Source organism: Alligator sinensis, unplaced genomic scaffold (assembly GCF_000455745.1).
Source record: "Alligator sinensis unplaced genomic scaffold, ASM45574v1 scaffold872_3, whole genome shotgun sequence".
NCBI lineage: Eukaryota > Metazoa > Chordata > Crocodylia > Alligatoridae > Alligator > Alligator sinensis.
This window is the reverse complement of record NW_005842137.1, coordinates 1,114,653-1,133,967: the sequence shown is the minus strand read 5'-3', so window position 1 is coordinate 1,133,967 and position 19,315 is coordinate 1,114,653. Positions and strand designations below refer to the sequence as shown.

The 19,315-nt window shown below is 53.5% G+C and overlaps 1 protein-coding gene across 1 annotated transcript in view; it reads left to right on the top strand.

Annotated features, from left to right (window-relative positions):
* Nucleotides 1-15,062: 15,062 nt before the first annotated feature.
* Nucleotides 15,063-19,315, top strand: part of LOC106722284 — a 21,804-nt gene continuing 17,551 nt past the window's right edge. The window contains exon 1 of the mRNA XM_025206024.1: nt 15,063-15,258. Coding sequence (XP_025061809.1) covers nt 15,063-15,258 — 196 coding nt within the window. The remainder of the gene's footprint in view (nt 15,259-19,315) is intronic.

Here is a 19,315-nt window from a genome sequence, read left to right as displayed (position 1 = left end):
GACCTGGACCTGTTCCCAAGGGCCACGGCAGCAAGCAGGCCAGATGCATCTACTGCAGACGACCCTGGTGCACAGCTCCATGGCAGGTGAGGGGTTTCCAAGCACTAATGCCCTCGCCACTGAGCCCAGCGCTCCTGGAAGAGAGCAGAAGTAAGTGTAATACCTACCTGGGGACACCAGAGAGCGCGCAGGAGGAGAGAGACAGGCTAGGGGCTGAGAGAGGAGCAGGTTTAAAAGTGCAGCCACATGATAGAAAGGTAGGGAGATGGGAACAGAGCAGGGACAAACACCCAAGCAGATGCACGGACTCAGCAGAGCCCAAGGTGAGCTCAGGAGGAGCGAGAGGGGACAGCAGGAGGCCAGGACGGTTCCAGTGGGCTGAGAGAGGAGTCAAGGTGCACACGATCTACCACGGGCCAGGCCAGCCCCACAACAGCCTGGCCCCTGGGCCATCCTTGGGCCTTATCAGACTGGTTGGCAGGAGGGACGGATCCAGACTGAGCCACCCCGCGCAGTGTCAGGGCTTGTCCGACATCCGTGCTTAGGCCTGTCTTTTGCCAGAGGCCCCGGGCTGGAGTTGCACAGGCAGGCAGGGGCACAGCCACGCATTCCTTGTTCATTGCCTGGCACTACTAGCCCTGGTGCTCCCTCAGGCCATGAGCTGCCTCCCCTGCAAACCTGGTTGCATTTGCAGGGTGTTTGGTTTTGCCACCTTGTAAAAGGACTTTGGGATGAAGGATGCTCCTGAAAGGCATGGGCTTATTAGTCCAGAGCTCATTTCCAGAGAGCTGAGGCCAGGCCCATACCCAGGACCATCAGAGGCACTAGAAGAGCATGTTCCAAAACAGCTCCATGCACATGGTGGGGAGAACAGAGCAGGGAAGAAAGCCAACCCCAGCTCCTTTGAACATCAGAGAGCAGGGAAAATGTGTGTCACCACTGAAGAGTAACAGCCTACTCCTGCTACCACCCAGTGTGGCAACCCCTTTAGCCCAGAAGGTCGAGGTCTGTGCCTATCACCCACCATTATGGGGGTCTTGCTGATCCCCTGGTTTCCAGTCCTGGTTTCCTTCCGGGACCCCAGGCTGATGTTGTCCAGCCAGGCATCCAAGAGCAGGGACTGAATCTCTCTCCCTTGCAAAGCACTTAATCGTTGGTGCTGGGCACTTGCATCTCCCAGGGAACCACAGTATGAGATGGGAGTGCTCAGTGCTAGTCAGGAACAAGCCTGAACTGGGGCAGAGGGGCTTGGACACAAATGCAGGGAGGGGGCTCAGGCCCAATCCTCACACCCCTGATTTTGATGCAGAAGGGGCAGAAGATCCATACTCCCAGGTCCAGACCAGCCCAGCCAGCCTGCTCCCAAACTGGATCAAAGCTGCAGTTTTCTGAAGGAGAACAAGGAGGTTGAAAGCTCCTGACATTTTTGCTCCCCCCAAAACTCATCTAGGTGCGGCCCTGAGCATCCCTTTATCACGACCCTCTCTCTGCTGTGTGCCCTCCTGGCCAAGAAAGGACCAGGCTTCATGGTATAATAGACAGAGCCATCTCCTCCAGACCAGGACTGCGAAACAGACCCTGCCAGGAGTCTCCACTTCCCAGGGTGAGACATTGCTGGGGCAGGCCTGGCCACAGGGGTGCAGTGCAGACAGAGCTGCTTGGACTTTTTTTTTTAATTTAAAATTTTCCATATTCCAAGCCAAATTAGCCAAAACAAATGACAAATCTATGAGTCAGTCCAGGACCATAAGTGGCCCTACTACAGGCAAATGTCCTCCACCCCCATCTGGGGATTCAGATGTTTCCAAAACCTTTGGCAGACATCCTACTTGCAGGCCCAAGCCCAGAGGCTTGGAGTTCAGATGCCCTAGTTTTGCTTACCCTTGGCCATATGGCCGCAGGAGCAAGCTAAGTAACATCTCCCCTTTCCATAAAGTGGGCATAAAGTCAAGAGAGAGAAGGAGTCACCAGGATGCTGCTGCCCTTCCCCAGTCACAGGGGGTTGCAGTCCACCTGTTTTACCTGTGGCAGGTTTGGGTGAGATGTCTTGTGCTGTGTCAGGGCTGACGGTAGTTGTACTGAGCGGATAAATGATGGATTTGTATAGCATGGTCTGGATGCGGCTGATCCTACCGCATGCAGGGGGTTGGACTGGATGTGACCCCTGGAAGGCCCTTCCAGCCCAACTTCTCCATGATTCCCCAGCAAGCAGCCTGCTCTCCCCTCGGGGAGATTGCCAGCTCCCCCTGAGCCGCTGATTGGCTCCCGCTTCCCTCGGGAGATGGCTCCTGCCATGGAAACGCTTGGAAATTGCCAGGAGAAATGAGGGCTATAAATCACCCTGGCGTTTGATAGCGAAAGGCACTCTTCTTTCACAAGCTGCTCGAAAGAAAGCCGGGTGCTGGGAGCAGGGTTCATTCCTTCCCGGGGGTGCAGCCTGGGACTTCCCATTTCACATGGGCCGGACCTTCTCCAAGCGCCGCCTGTCCGACTTTCCCAGGGCTTATTGGCATGCTGCTGCTCAGCGACAGGTTACTCATCAATAGGCAGCTTAGGAGCAGCAGGGGAAAGGGGCAGCAACTGGGGCTGAAAGAAGACAGGCGAAGACTTTACCAGTGGGCAGAGTTCTAGTATATGGGCAGGGAAAGCCTCCCCCTCCTGCTGCCTGCCCTGTCTGGGGCAGCATAAGGATGAGAGGATGTTTGGAGCATCAGACCCCATGAGCCTGGATATTCACATTGCAAAGCTCTTGGAAGGTGCAAATGCTTTTCCGCAGCAAGTCACCTGCTGCCTCCTCTCCTTAGGGAAAGGCAGGTTGTGCAGATCAGCTCCATGAATATGCTGCGTTTGCTGCTCCAGTCCCTGAGTGCACAGCCGGGTCTGTTATCTTCTTTCCTTCCTCTCCGGCTCCCTGAGCACAAAACTCAAACACTCCTCACTCTCACAACAGGTTTTAGCTGCGATCGGGGCTGCCCAAGGCTGGAGAGGCAGCCTCTGCCTCAAAGACCCTGCAAACGAGTAGGACAAATGGGGAGGAGGAGGGGAAAGTTCATGCAGGCATAGGACCACGGCACGGGGAAGCCTGGCCTGCTTTGGGCATGTTATGCCCTGGAATGGGGGCAGTGCCGCTACCTCGGAGCACTGCTGGGTCCAGACTGAGACAGAGTGTAAGAGTGCATGCCTGGCAGTCACCTATCCTCTACGGAGGCTGGATCGCATCCACACTTCCCCAGGGCATTCCCACGCTGCACACATGGTCCAGGGGCCTCGTACCCGCACCACCCTGGGGACCTGCATTACCTTCAATCTGGCCTGGGCTGGAGCTTTCCACCACAGACGTTAACCCAGGAGCCAAAAGAGCCCTTCTGGGTCCAAGTCCCAGCTGTAACAAGCCCCTCTGCCCTCCCTTTCCCCCCATCAGCGGAGACTCCGTGTCAGGCCCTGCATTTTCAGGCTGCCAGGTGATGATGCAAGACATCAAGGTGGCCACCCTGCTCCAGCCCTGCTGATCCCCTGCCAGTCCTGCCCTCTGAAGGGGAGCACTCCTGGGGTGCTGGAGAGCAGACCCAGGGGTGACTGCACTGGTCCTGCACCTTCTCAGCAGAGCGTCTCCCCCCCACCACTGCCCTTGCTTGCCTTCTCCCATGATGGTGGGCAGAGCGGTGCCCCCCAGCTCCCCACAGCTTTCAGCTCGAGGAAATCCAGCCGCTCCCAGCCAGGAGGTGACAAAGGGCCTGATCTTGCAGGTTGCTGATCTTCTCCAGGCATTTGTCTGCATTGAAGCCACTAGGCTGGCACGGACATGCCCAAGCCCCCCGATGCCCATGAACCACCTGCTCCAGAGGCAGGCAGGCAGCTTCAAAACACTTCCAGCAGCGCTGTGAGTTATGGCAGCTGGGGCGTCCCACTGTCACACGGCGCGGCGTGGCCAGGCTAACAGGGATCAATGTAATCCTTCCCCGCAGTGCGTGCCTGTAATTGTCGATCTATTAGAACGGTAATTGTGTTGGGACCGCGCCAGACTTGAGAAAGCAATTAGTGCATGAGCCAGGGTGGGGGAAAGAGAAAGCAAGTGTCTGTGGGGCTTCCCCCCCTTATCACTGCCTCTGCCCACACAGCCAGGGCAAGGGGGCAGAGGGACATTGCAGGCTCCTAGCGGGGAAGGAAGGGATTCTGGTCTCTAGTGGCTCATCACACGGGGATGTCTGGGCTGTTTCAGCTTGCTGCGTGGTGAAACCAGCCGAGCGCAAAAGCAGGCAGATACAAACGCCTGCCTCCAGCACAGCCCGGCCAGCAGCCTCCTAGCGCCTTCACACAGTGCAACACCTCATTGTTTTTAACCAAGAAGGGAGCTAGACAATGCACCGCTGACACCCACGCAATACTGAGGCGGGGGCTGCTGTCAGACGTGCCCCTCCTGCAGGCCTGCTACTGCTTGACAGTACAGGGCCTATGCCACACAGCTGAGTATGGCTCAATCCATCCCCGGAAAGCAGGGCTGTGGCTGCATGCCGGACACGGCAGGACAGTGTCATGTCCCGTGTTACAGATCATGGGCTGTTCCTGGAACCTGGTCCTGTAACAATGGCCGTGCTCCATCCATAGCAAACCCCCTGCTTTCCTAATGTGCCTGTCCAGGCTGCATCTGGGTGCCATGCACAGATGAAGACAATAGTACTTCTGCCTGAGCAGACCAGATGGTCCCTGCTCAGTCCCAGCTGCAGAGGCCCAGGGTCACACGGGCAGATGTAGCAAGTGTCAGGGAGCTGGGAAGGACAGTGGAGGGGATGTGCTCCTGCAGGATTCTCTGTCCAGGTGTCTCCCCAGGATGGAAATGCCTGTCTCTCCCTCCTGTGTGCTGAGCACCTTCTCACACAGGAGCCTGAAAGAGAAGCAATCTCCACATGGCTGCCATAGACCTGCACGGCTTCCCCCCGTCTTTTTTTTTTTAAGACATTTTTTGTGTCTCAAGCCAAATCAGTCAAATCAAATCCAAATCCATGAGTCAGTCCAGAACCATAAGTGGCCCTACAACTGGCAAACTTCCTCCACCCCCACCAGGGGCTTCAGGTATTTCCAACGTCTTTGCCCAGGGGTTTGGATGCCCCCAAGTTTCGCCTGCCCTCAGCCATGTGTCTGCAGGAACAAGCTAGGAAGGAGCCTCCCATTTCCATAAAGTGGGCTTAAAGCCCCAACACCTTGGCAGGTATTAAACCATGCCAGAAGAGCAGTTATCCCCCGGGCGCTTAAGGAAAACTGCCTTCATGGACCCAGATACAGGGTGTTTCCCCACTGCTGCAGGGCATAGCAGAGACCCACTCCAGGGAGCAAGGAGCTGGCTAGCCTGGGCATCAGGGTTTCTCTGCAGTGCTGGGCACTGGTGACTAGCTGGAGTCCGTTCTCCCTCGATATCACATATTGGCACTTCCAGAGATTTCTACTCGCTTTGAGCCTCAGCCGGGGTTCAACCATCCCCATCCTGTCCTGTCCCTCCCCCCTGGGACCTTCTTCTCATCTGCGGCATTGTTGGCATGTCTCAGTGCCTTGCACGAGCTACACATGCACCCTGCACGCGGCTCTGCACATCTGCAGCTTTCACTGCCAAGCCGCAGGTTCCTTGGTTAGGGGTTGAAGGGCAGAACGAGTAAAAGCACCTACAAATTAGATAATGCAATGCCCATCTCGGTGCCCTCAAAGCAGCATCCCCATCCCTTGTCACTGCTCCTCTCTGTGCCCATGATTCCCACTGTGTTGTCTACATAGACTGCAAGCTCTTTGGGGCAGAGACGACCATACGACACAACCCAATGGGGTCCTGATCCCAGGCTGGGCCTCAAGGCATTCCTTCAACGTTCATAAATATACTGATGATGTTTCCATTTCCGCTTCTCTCTGGCTTTCTCTTTTCTTTAAGAAATACTTGTCGAGACTCCCCATGAGACAGAGGAACTAGAGCGGGAATCTCAGTGTTTGTCCTTGATCCTGAATGAAGCAGTTACGGAATTACCCTGGGAAACTGCAATACTCCTCCTTCGTACCACATTCATTATAATAAACAGCTCCCTAAATGCAACCATATTTGCAACCCTCTTCTGCGGATAAGATCAGGACTTTATTAAAGCATTAAGCCTGAAGAGCTGTAATAATGGAGACCTAAATGATTCTTGCCGCTAAAAGAAAATGGGCTGAGATAAATCTTTAGGGGGAAAGAAAAAAAGAGGAGGGGGAGAAAAAAGAAGCTGTTGAAGTGGAACCGAAGTAGGCTTCTGCTTCAGATTATAAACCACCTTACTGGCACAATAGACACAGGCGGGGGGAATAGTACTGCACCAAATAGGCATCTCTCACAGTTGACACAGACAGTGTGAATGTGCCGCTAAGTGAATGGGAACCTGGGGCATTTAAACAAGAAGAGGAGGTGACAATGAAGGCAGCAGTCAGTAGTAGTACTATGGCAGGCCCAGCTGAGGTCCTTATCCTGTGCGCCAGGTGCTGTACAAACACAGAGCAAAAAACAGTCCCTCTCCTGAAGAGTTTAACTCTTAGTAGGTAAAACTAACTTGAGTGGGGAGGGAAGCAGAGGCAGGAAGAGGGGAGAAAATCAGTGGCACAGATCCTGGCTCCCAGCCCAGTGCCATGTCTGCTGGAAAATGCTTTCTTCCCAGAGTGAGACTGAAGGGCAACCCACACCACGGGGTGCTGGCCCCCCCCAGCAGGCTGCCCCCAGCCATCTGAGTGTGGGGAGCATTATGCTTGGGTGGCATTAGCCGGCTAGGCTCTGATCCGGAAATGCCCTGCAAGAGGACAGCCCCTCAAGGACCTATTAAGGCCGGCGGCTGATGCAGAAACAATTTGGGGGCTCTAGTGAGGAGATTCCACAAAATGTCATCTACTTGGCATAGCCCCGCTGGGATCTCCCTGGGCACTGCCAGCCAATCAGGAGGGGCTGGTAACAACCCAGACAACCTTTTCCAATGAAAACTTTTCAGCGGGAGCGAAAAATGTCTATTTCTTTTGAAGCTTTTCAGTTCAAAGCCATTTCTTTGTATTCACCACTGCCAGGATTGTAATGGTGGTTTAGGGCGGGGAGGTTTAACTTCCATTTTCTGCCTTTTTTCTCTCCCGCTCCATTTCTCCACCAGAAGAGCAGGAAAAAAGGGAGGAAGGAGGGCAACAGACTCAAAATCAGTTCCACTTGAATGGCAAATGTTTCATCTCAAATCATGTGGTCAGAAAAAACCTGGCATGTCTCAAATATGAACGTGTACAAAAAATGTTCTGTCTTGTCAAAAAACAATTTGTCCACAGCAGCCGATGTGCAGCACATTTGTGAAGGATCGGCATGGCACTCAGGCCCCTGTGATGGATCCACCCTGCATGGGTCCTCCAGCTGCCTGGCAGAGCCGTCTTTCCAGGGGCTACTGGGAAAGGGGTCCCATATATACCATCTTTCCACCCTAATAATCAGTCTTCCAGCTCTGACGTCTGAGGATCATTGGAACGAGAACACTTCACCCTGTACAGGGTGCCCTTTCCGAGAAGGTTAGAAGCCACTAAATTAAAATACCCAGTAGTTTGAAATGTTAACATCAAATCATATTCGGATCGACTCGGGCACTTCACGTAATTTATCTCTTCTCGGCCTTCTGTTCTTCTCTACCAGCAAAACACAGTTAATCACCGTGATAATGGAGGCAAGGCTCTGGTCGAGAGGGAGCGAGGAATGGAGAACTCTGATTAAAGGTCACCACCTCACTCCCGAGGTGGCTGTCGAGGTAACGAAGACTAAAAAAATGCATCAAAGCAATGTCCGAGGCCTGACAACATCCCGGCCCGCAGCTCTGATGGTGCCAAGGGGCTGAGCCTCATTTCCCAGCATGAGCTTTCCTCTGGTCTCCAGGGTGAACCTCTGTAGTGTAATCTCACCCTTTGGCAGAAAAGGCCCTGGCAGGTTTGTCTTTACCTAGGGTGCCACCTTCCAAGGGGGCCCAACCCACTGACTGGTTGCAGGCAATGGGAGCCTTGGCACAGACTTCGGTGGGCTTTTGCATGGCAGGTTCATAGCATGCACTTGACTATGAGCAGGGGACTTGTCCCTCTGGTCCCGATGATGATTGTGGTCAAAGATCCTGCACTGTTTTGTGAGCGTGGGAGCCTGGGAAGTGATGTGGGCCGGGCTGCTGCAGAGCCCAGTTGCTCCTGATTCCCCCAAAGGTCTCCCCCCGGCAGGCTGCAGAGCATCACGGGGCCCAGATGGGGCATGCTTTGTGCTTCAGAATATATGACCTTCCCGCCAGCAGCTGGCAAAGCTCAGGTTCAAAGAGTGAGGGCTTCTTCAAATATCAGACCCCCCCACTTCCAGCATCACTCCTGGCTGGATAGCTGGAAAATGTAAGTGCCTGCCCTGAGCATCCCAAAGAGGCAGCGATCCTCCTCTCACCGACACCAAGCACGCATGCTCAAGTGTCAACCCAGCCTCACTAAATCACTGCCCTGCAGCTCCTGGCCCTCCCCTTGGCCCGTGTGTGATTGCAGCAGATGCAGCACCATGGAGAAGCTGGCTGGCATGTGGCTCTTGCCTTTGCCCTGTGTTGTGAGCTGCACCACATCTGTTACCATGCAGTCTGTCTGGGCACCTCCCTCTGCCTTTCTAACTGGGCAGGCATCTGTCCTTGTGTAGCTCGCTGGCACACTCATGGAGCAACTGCGGCGTCACATGCCCGCCTGGCTGTGAGCCTCTTCAGCTCAAGATCCCTGCAGTGAAGTCTTTAGTCCTCTTCAACCCCCAGCACAGACCCCTTCAAGAAGCATCCGCTCATTCAAAGCCCTCCTATAGTTATGTAGCTGTGATGGTGGCACGTTGCTGCATTGCACTGCCTTTTCCTGCCTTTCCCCACAGGAAGGGATGGCAGTTTAGTAGCCGGGAACGATTAAAAGCAGACTGAGCGAGGACCTGCCGTCTGTACTGGACAGTGCACTCCCAGACTGGGTACTGTTGCAGGGCAATAAGGTGTGCCTGCTTCTTAAGGGCAGAAACTGCCTAGAGAGAGGGCCCTAGGAGCCAGGTAGAAACCCCACAGGTGCAGGTTGCTGTGGCAGAAGGCTAAAGAGGGAATTAGCCGGCACCTGCACCCAATCAGCTGACCGGAAGGAGCCAGGGCCCTGGGCACATATAAGCCCCAGGGCTGAGCTTGGAGGTGGTCAGTTCTCTGGCAGCAGCCAAGGGGGAAAGGTGTGCTCATAGAAGAAGCTACTTGGTGATGCTTGACTGCTCCTGGTAGGATTAAGGGGCTGTAGGAGCTCATAAGTGCTGGTGGGGAGGAGGCCCATTCAACTGAGAGAGTAACTTGCCTTCTTAAAAGGGATAGAGTGCGAACCCGATGTTATTGTTGTGTTGTAGCCCGGGGGCTTGTGGTGTTACTTTAACTAGTGGACTGGGCTGAGGCTACTGGGAAGGAGGAGGCCTCATTGGGGCACACTACAGTGTGGACAGCCCAGCACCAGAGAGTGCTCGGAGATGGGAGGTCAAGCTAGATGGAGGCCTCAAAAAGGGACAATGTTTAATTGCTACCTGCAAGGCACAGGCCTTGGTAAAGGGGAGGCCTTCATAGATTTTTAGGGTCAGCAGGGACCTATTGGATCATTGAGTCTGACCCCCTGCCCTGGGCAGGAAAGAGCACTAGGCTCAGATGACCCCAGCCAGGTGTTTTGGAGCCATGTCTGGCCCATAAGGCTTGGGGCAGGTATCGTAGGGCACCTCCTGAGTGTGGGACCCAGTCCAACAATCCACACGGTTTAGAGGAGTCTGTCAGGACCGTGACCGAAGAGCAACCCAAGGGCAGCCTCCTGATTCATTTTTTACACCAGCAAGATTAGTACCAGGTGATTAGTAGGTGGCCATAGGGCAGAGCTGGTGTGGTCACAGGCCCTAGGGACATCATGGCCATCCCTGGGGAAGATGTATCATGACTGGTACCAGCACAGAAGCGGCACCAAGCAGGGATTTTCAACCAAGTCCCTCTTCCATGCAGGATGCCAAGACCCTTCCACCTTCCCATTTAGCACAATGGGAAGAGCAAGCTGGTCATTGCGCTCAGATCCAAACCTCTGGGCATAGACCGTTGTGCTAGGTGCTGTACAAACACTGTACCAACCATGACCCCTACCCAAAGAGCTTACCAGCTCAGTAAAGACTCGGCTGCCCCAGGGTCACAGTGTGGATCCCTCTTCCAGTTCCCACTGTGCTGTGGAAATGCCTCTTCTTGAGCTCACAGCTGTGAGCTAGAGATGGTATTTCTCCACTCGGGCCACTAAACCTTGTGATACTGCTTGGGGCAGGAAAGGAGTCCTGGCTTTCCTTGCCCTATGACTTATGTTCCTACAGCCACTGTGGTTCACAGACAGGTCTAAGTTTCTGCGTTCTGGATTACACACCCACACACACTGCTGGCATAACATGCCATAGTATCTTTTCCCCTCAGACCCAGCGAAAAAGCAAGTAGTTATGAATGTACAGACACTGACCTGCGGCTCATGGAGGAGGGACCAGCCAGCACAGGGAATTTTCAGCAGTTTCACCTGCTTTGAGGAGTATTTTTGTTGCCTGTGCTTGCTCAGGAAAGTCTTATTTTGTGAAAAATCACAATAGATTCGGTTTGTCTTGCAAGGTAGACATGCGACACCCCCCCCCCCCCCAAACTGGTCTCCCCTGCCCAGATCCATTAATGGGCTAACGACTTATTTAAAATTCTTTGAGCAGCTGAATATATCTTATCCACAGTGATGCATCCTGACGCACACCACTGTCACCGTGAGCCCTGATGGCTTCCCTCACCAACACAGCCCTTCAGTGAGCTCCTGTAATTGCCCTTGTATCTAGCTGTTCAAAACCAGCTGTCTTTCCTTGTCTCCCCTGCCAGGAACGTTTTCCCCCTATGTTTCACAAATATTTTGTACTAAGCTCCTGGCAATGACAACAGGAAGGTTTAGCTCCCTGAAGTCCAGCCTGGGTATGAGGCCCCTCCAGTGTCCTTTCGAGCTACTCCACGCACATTCAACCGTCATCTCAGACGGTGGTTAAATCTGCCCATGCAGCTGTCCAGCATACAGAACAATGATCCAGGGAAGAATCGCAGTCGGCATCACAATGCCACCAGTGCGATTAACCCAGTCCAGGAAACGTGCCCCTGTATACAGCTTCTCCAACAAAGCGGTGAGTATCACATCACAATCAACGTTGCTTTGGTTTGGCAACCATCATCCTTCCAGATCATGGTGTGTGTGAGAGGTCACCCAGACCTTCAATGCATATGCCTAGGCAGGAGTTTGGAGAAATGGAGGCTGCCCAGACCTTCCATCTCCCTTTTAAGCCATGGAGACCAAATCCAAAAGCCAGACTGAGTCCAGGTGTTTGGTGCCTCCATAGCTGTAGTTGTATAAGCATCCTGGAATTGAATCCAGGTCTCCTGTGTGGCAGACAAGGACCCTATACCACTGAACCACAGGGGACTTCGCAATCAATAGTAATGTCAGTGAAATGGCCCCAAGGATCTGCTAACCATGGCAAAGGTCCCCCCTTCTCTCCGTGCATTCAGGAGTGGTGTGGGGGGAAGGGGAATCAGGATGTGAGCCCCTGGCATTGCCCCATGATACTCTGAGGATCCACTGCACTAAATCGATCTATAACTCTCTGCAGACAGCTCGGCATCAGTCTTGTACAGCAGGACACAGCGGTGTAGAAATGCAAGGCTGAAGGGGACCTCAAGAGGTCGCATCTAGTCCAAGCCTCCCTACACAAGGCAGGATCATGCCCGACAAATAACATCCTATTCAAGAATGAGTCTAACCTGCTCTTAAAAATCCACCCAACCTTCTCTCACAACTACCAGGCGCTGTACCTGAAATATCCAAAACACCTGTGCTTAAGGGTGCTGCAGGCCTATCGTAGAAGCATAGAGACATGGAGCTGGAAGGGCCCTCTAGAGGTCACCTAGTCCAATCCACTGCCTGAGGCAGGATCACCCCTATCCAAACCATCCTCATTGAATCCAGTGTGTAACCTCTTAGCAAAACTACCCAGTCAACCCTGACACAGCACAAGGTGTCACACCCAACCCTGCCACACATAAAGCAGGGGAAGGTAAAAACCCCCGCAGCTCATCCAAATCCGAGCATGAGGTTAAGTTCCTTCCTGACCCTAACTGCAGCAATTGGTCTGACCTTGAGCAGAGGGGCAAGCCCCTCCAGCAAGGAAACTCCAGGTTTAAGTCCCAGCAGGAGCACTGGCACACCCCAGTCAAAATCCCCAGCCTGGGTGGCAGCCAACACCTGATGGCTCTGAGGAACGTGAAAAAAAACCCGACCCGGACGCATGTAGTAGCAGGGAAATGACCATCCTCAGTGAGGAATTTCTAACCCCAAATTGATGATCACCCACCATCTAAAGCCGTCCAAGGTGGCCCCTTTGTGCAGCGGGATCACTACCCATTCTGGAGCACGTGGCGCACAGCTCCAGACACACGTGGCTTTCCACCCCTGAACCTTGGGCAACAATTACTGATTGTCCCAGTGTGAACTGATCCTTTTTCCTGGGCACAGAAGCACGGCTCCGCATCATGCAACTGGCCAGCCCGCATCTGCTACATCCGGCAATTACCTTGCAGTGTCTGGCTCACGCTGCTTCTCCTCGGCGTTTTCATTTTTGCTGCTGCACGACCAGCCGCTGCGGTAATTCCTGAGGTTCCTCAGGTACAGAAGAGTCAAGTGTCCTTCCTTCAGAAGCCCTGCTGACCTGTTGGATGTCCATACTTCTGCCAGCAAGACAGCGGAGAGATTAAAACCTGGCCCTCAAATGATCAGGTTACGGGCTGCGACGGAGGAACCGTGGGAGTTTTAAAAAGGGATTATGGGCTGGAACGAGGGAACCCCAAACTCCCACAAGGAAAGTGCAGTGCACTGCAAAAGTAGCCCATAAGTTGGGATGCTAAGTGGTGATGTGGGGAATTTGGGGGTATCCCCCCACAGTGCAGCACAGGCTTTCCAGGTACAATCTATGACGGTGAGGACAGCACGCTGGCCATGTGTCCAAGGGGACAGCACTCTAAGGCAACTGCAGCTGCCTGCCAGCCACCAGGAAAACCTTTTCATGCAGACAGGGGCTGAGCCTTACCCTTACGCAGCTATGCCTACATGGCTGAGTAGTGTAGACTTCCCTGAGCTGGCACTGAGTCAGCTAGCTTGGGTTACCAGCAACCCTGCCCCTGTGGCAGCAGGGAGCTCAGCATGAGCTAACTCCCTGAGTGTTTTCCCCAGCTAGACTGCTAGCTTTGAGCTGGCTCAGGGAGTCTTTGCTCCCCTGAAGTCACATTGGCGACTGCAGTGCAGACACACCCCAGGAGACCAGTGTTGTCTCTGTTGCTGGCTATGGCGCTGTGAAGCTCGTTAGTACAGTACTACAGAAGTGGCTGCATAAACCAAATGACTGTCACATGAGAGGGAATCAGATCACACACCAAGCGCGCCCACCGCGCTGTCTCCGTGCAAGCAATCGGCTCCCATTCTGCAAGCGCGCGGTTGAATTAAACATATAATTACATAGCGTTCGAAAGGCAAAGGCTATTTATTAGCAGGCACAAATGGCCCCATCTGATTCCCACTTAGCTCAGTGGAAGCCTTTCCGCTCACTTGAATGGGCACTGGCCAAGGCCCAAAATTACCCAGCATCACATAGAAAAAGACAAACAGGCTGCTAGAGGAAGGGCGTCCCAATGGTTAGAGCAACAGCCTGTGACTCACAAAAACCCGGTTTAATTTCCTGCTTTGCCATCAGCCTCCCCGGTGTCCCTTCCCTCCCCCCCAGCAAGACCCCCCCATGTTTCTGTGCCCCAGTTCCCCATCCCCGGAGTGAAGCAGATAGCACTGTCCTATCTCCCGGGAGTGTTGCGAGAGCAGGTCCATTAAAGGTAACGAGGAGCTCAGGTACTGTGATAACAGAAGCCATAAGTACAGTGATAAAGAGAGGTGGCATCCAGCCTCCTACCTCTGAGATAACACAGCTCTGTTAACTACTGTGTGGCGTGCCCTCAATATCCAAGCTCAGGCGCTAGTCTACATGAGCCGCTGGCCTCTTCCAAGGTGGCATTTCCTTTCACAGTTGTGTGGCTTTAAACTAAAATAAATGAAGGCGCCTGATGGCTGGAGGGCTTTTGGGTCCTGAAAGCTCGGGAGTGTCTCAGAATCATTTAAAATTAAATTAAAAGAGCTGCTCCTTCTTGGTGCCCTTTCTGCGGGTCAGATCTCACCCGCAGGAGGCTAATTTGGTTAACGAGTTTCCCCAATGAACTGTTGTAGATTATACTCCAGCATCAGAAGACTTGCCAGACTAGCAGGTCACGCTCTTTTGTTTTCTCTGCCCGATTTAGATAACACAAACTAATGTGCAATACATTTGCAGGTGGTTTCTCAGGCTCCTTTCTCTTCGGGAGATGGCACGGTTCCTTTTCAAGAGGCACCCAGTGTCAATCTCGGGGGTCTTGGATGTTTCTCTAGATTGACTATTAGGCGGTTTCACAAACACGCTCTCCAAGAGACAGGGCCCCAGCTGCACAATTGGGATCCAGGTTACAACAACCGTAAGCTGGGAAAGCTCAGGGGAAGCTGAGCTACCTTGTTGCTTCAGCCCATAAGAAAAGCAGGTGCCACCTGCAAAAATTTGCATTTAGATTCCAATCCCACGACAGCCTGAGAGTGATCCGAGCCGGGGCTTTGCGGAAGGAAGTTTCCCAAGGCACTGTGAAACCAATCCAGCAAAGCACTTCAACACCTGCTTAACATCAAGCACGAGGCGAGTCCTACTGAAATCAAGAGGATGACGCACAAGCTTAAAAATAAGAGAGCGCTTAAGTCTTTCCTGGACAAGGGCCTAGATCAATGGCAGAGCCAAGCCCCAAGGGGAGGAGAACAGTCTTGTCCTTAAAGCACTGGATGGGGTTTGAGGTTCAGATGCTGGCTCTTCCACAGACTCTCCCTCTTACCTTGGGCATCTCTCTCCACCTTAGCGCCCCATGTTGCTTTTTTCCCCCATCCACTTAGATCAAAGTATTTTCAAGCGGATCCTATGGGAAACCATCTCCCACTCGACGTATGTCCAGAATGTGCACCAGAACCTGAAGATCGGTGGGAACTACCAAAATATGGTAATAAATCAGTACGACACAGCTATCCCCATCTCCCAGTGCCTTTGGCACATGTCTGGTGCAGGTGATGCTTCAAAGGCACATCAGCGGATGAGACACAGTCCCGGTCAAGGAGGGAAAGGTTAGGTGAGCGTGTCTCCAGGAGGGGGCTGCAGCTGAGGCCTGGCTTTTACAGCCCTCATTTCACATGTCACTGCCTAGTTGTCGCTTCCTTCACGGTAGGAATATTTTACAGGGCTCTGGGTCACGGGACTCTCCTGGAATGCTAAAGCGCTGTCATCAGAAACCCAAATGACTCCTCAAAGAGAGTCATCCATTCCCTGTGCCTCCCGCCTGCTGCCCCTCTGCGCCTGGGAGACAAGAACAACAGCCATAAATAACCGCTGTCAGGTGGTGGCAGATTCAACCTGCACTTAGCCAGAGACAACAAATGGGGAAATAATGTCTAGACCCAGATTTAACCCCTGATGTTCATCCCTCTGGCAGGGAAACAGCACAAGGCCTAGGAACGCAGGGACGGCCAGGCTGAACGTGCCCTCCTGGCTCTGTTTTTAAGTGTAGAGATGACTCGAGAAGTGTCTTTTCAGTAACTTTGTGGCACCGCAGTTCCAGCAATGTTTCAGATTGGACATGCGATTTGGGAAACCTTGCCTAGAGTAGGTGCGACTCCCCATCAATGCCCCACCTGTCTTCCCCCTGGTAGGATCAAAGGCTCCCGAAAGGAGATGAAGGGAATAACTGAGAGCAGCTTGCTTGTTGAGTTTGCATTGGAGTTTGCTGCCCTGATTTCTCCCCCCATGGCTCCCCTAAAAGAGCCACTCCTGTTCCACGCACTTTGGGCATCTGACCTGCGTCTGTGCGGCTGGCAGCGGCAGGCAGCATCTGTCATGATGGGGCTGGGGGGGTCTTCAAAGGGAAAAAGATTTGGGAGCTCCTCTTTGCTGTGGCTGTGCAAAAGCTCACTGCAGCGCCCTGGCCTTCGTTCACTGATGGCCACTGAGCTTCCGGAAGCCAGTGCAGGTTCTGCCTGAATGAGGAGCACAGGGCTGGGCTAAGTGAGCCATTCCTAGTGCAGGCATCAACCGGCACAGGTCCTGCCCGCATCTGTCAGCTCATGTCCTCCCAGGGCTCATTTACCCTAGAGGCTGGTGGCAAACACTTGGCACTGCTCCTTGGATCGTCATGTCAAGAGCCAAGCTGCATTTCTTCTGCAAACAGAGGAGCAGGGAACGTGGTCCGGGCAGGCAGCAAACCCCTCTCTGAGTGGGGCAGAGGTGGAACGAGTCAATTCAGGCCTCCTGGTGGCCTTCCGTTACCCACCGGGCTAATCAGACTTTGAACCTGCTTCGGCAATGAGTTAAAGGTTATTTGGAGATGAAGGAGGGAGGCAGATCATGATGGGCAGAGAGGTAGGCAGAGCCTCCTGGTGCAGGAAGGCCACAGGCTGCCCCAATCCTTACAGGGCATGTCTAATGTTTGGAGAAAGGAAGTGAGAGCCAGGATGCTGGAGTTAGATCCCCTCTTGGACTGTAACTGAGTGGCTAAAACAGTTGTTCTCAGCCTTTACCCACTTGGGGCCACCCTCAGCTCTTCGTTTTCACTCATTTTTTTTACTACAAAAAAACACTAGAGCATGTCTTCTGTTGCAAGGAACTCAGAAAGAGCATAGTAGGGCCAGAGGGGTTTTAGCCCCATGAATTTCTATTTGAAACCTCTGGGTTTATCTTGCGGATCGTGTCTGCACACCTAACAGTGCTAACATTGTGAGGCACCCTCAGAAGGGTGTCCAGGCACCCCAGGGTGCTGCAACACCTCAGGGGTCTTTAAGAGAAGGCTGGATAGGCATCTGGCTGGGGTCATCTCACCCCAGCACTCTTCCCTGCCCAGGCAGGAGGTCGGACTTAATGATCTGTTGAGGTCCCTCCCGGCCCTAACTATGAATCTATGAACACCCTGCTTGAGAATCACTGGGCGCACCTACATGTGCATTTACGGCACAGTAAGCGGTTTTTAGGCTGGCATCTACACGTGCAGGTGTTACAGTGCAGTAACGTGTATGGACTGACCTGGGACTAAAGTTATTCCCAAGTCAGTCCATACACACAGTGTTACTGCGCAGTAAGGCATCTACACGTGCATTACTGCGCAGTAATTAATCGAGCGCAAATTTGCTATCTGCATCATGGAGGTAGCAAATTTACGTCCAAGTTGACATAAGTTGCCATAGTTACTGCGCAGTACAGACATGCATGTTTAGATACATGCCCATACCATGCAGTAATTGTCCGTTACTGCACAATAACCTAAATTACTGAGCAGTAAATGTCCACTTGTAAACGCGCCCACTGAGTTGCAACAAGACTGCTGGGGTCAGATTGCTGCTCCCGGCTCTGGGCAGATCACTGGGACCAGAAGCAGAGCTCTTGCTGGCAAGGAGCACAGCCTGAGACACCTCCCGGGGCAGATCCCCCCGCAAGTTCAGGGGGCGTGCGGGGGAGCTGCAGGTTCTTACCTCCTGGAAAGACCAGGCCTGTAACTGCTCTGTCTCTTTCTCCACTGGGGAAAAGAGGGCAGTCGTCCTGACTGATTTCAGAGGGAAGGAACAAGACGGCCACAACAGCACAGGATACAGAGTGCAAACGTCTCTGGGAACGCAGCAGGTCCTGGCCAGGCCTTGCAGGCCCTTGGAAAGCATCTCTCTGCTGACAGCACTAACGACTGCTCTTTAAGCAGAACTAATAAGGCTGCGTCGCGCCCCGGCTCCTTTTCAACTCCGATACGGCTCCCTTCCCTATTAATATTATCAGGTGCTTTATGAAGATAGAGTCTCCTTGCTTTGTGCCTCTAATAACAGTGCTGGCTATACTGGACAAGAGTCAATAATGGTAAGCTGGAGAGCTTATCTGAGGCTCGCTCCCCTGCATACAAATCTCATTTAAAGAACGCCTGGTGTCAGTAAACAGTTTTATTACTGACTATTTATATTGGTTTCCCTTTATCCTCGCAGATCTGATGGTAAATTACCTGCCTGAGTGCTGTTCATTCAGGGGTCCTCATAGTTAACAAACCAGTCACAGGTCCAGCCCTGGTGGAACATATGTATCGATTTCCCCCAAATCAAAGGAGAGGGCTGGGAGGGGGTGTGGTGGGTGGTTTTTAAACCAGAGCTGCCAGGGGTAATGAAGTGACTCTCATCTCTGCGTCTGAATGGGGAACGTGGGGTCCGTTGTGCTGGAGCCTCCAGGGGCTGGAAGCGGGAGTGTTTGCAAGGTGCCAGGTGAAGGGCGGATACCTCAGCACCTTCCCCCTTCTCTGCCCTCTTCTTTCCTTGCGCAGGGAGACACTGCCCTGCCTTAGAAACAGACCCAAAGTCCTGAGCTGGGTGGCAGACGTGCCGGTGCCCCCGCCTGCAGCACTGGCTCTGCCCACGACACAGGGAGGAGCCCCAGGGGCCGGGGCTGCGTTCCCTTCCCTCTGCCCCCTGCCCTGTGGTGCCCACGGGCCCCTCAAGGCCAAAACCAGGCCTATCGGATGTGCCATTGACAGCGCCCACCAAATCAGTGGGAGAGGAACCAGGGGGAAAAAACCCCTAGCCAGGCCCAGGTCGTGCCCCCTTTCAGCACAGGAGGCACCTGCGGCCGCACCGAGGTAAACCTACAGGCCCCCTTGCTCTGAGGGCCACTGACTGGGGGTAGTAAGAGGAAACCAGGGCAGGAGGGAAGCCCAGGGGCCGATAGGGAAGCTTAAAGGTTGATAGGAAAGCTCGGGGGTTGATCAGGAAGTTTAGGGGTTGATAAAAAAGCTCAGGGGTTGATAAGAAAGCACGGGGGTCCATAGAGAAGCCTGGGTTGATAGGAAAGCTTTGGGGTCCATAGGGAAGCTCGGTCGATAGGGAAGTTTAGGGGTCCGTAGGGAAGCTTTGGGGTTGATAAGAAAGCTCAGGGGTCCATAGAGAAGTTTGGGGGGGGCCATAGGGAAGTTTGGGGGTCGATAGGGAAGTTTAGGGGGCCATAGGGAAGCTTTGGGGTTGATAAGAAAGCTCAGGGGTCCATATAGAAGTTTGGGGGGGGGCCATAGGGAAGTTTGGGGGGCGATGGGGAAGTTTAGGGGGCCATAGGGAA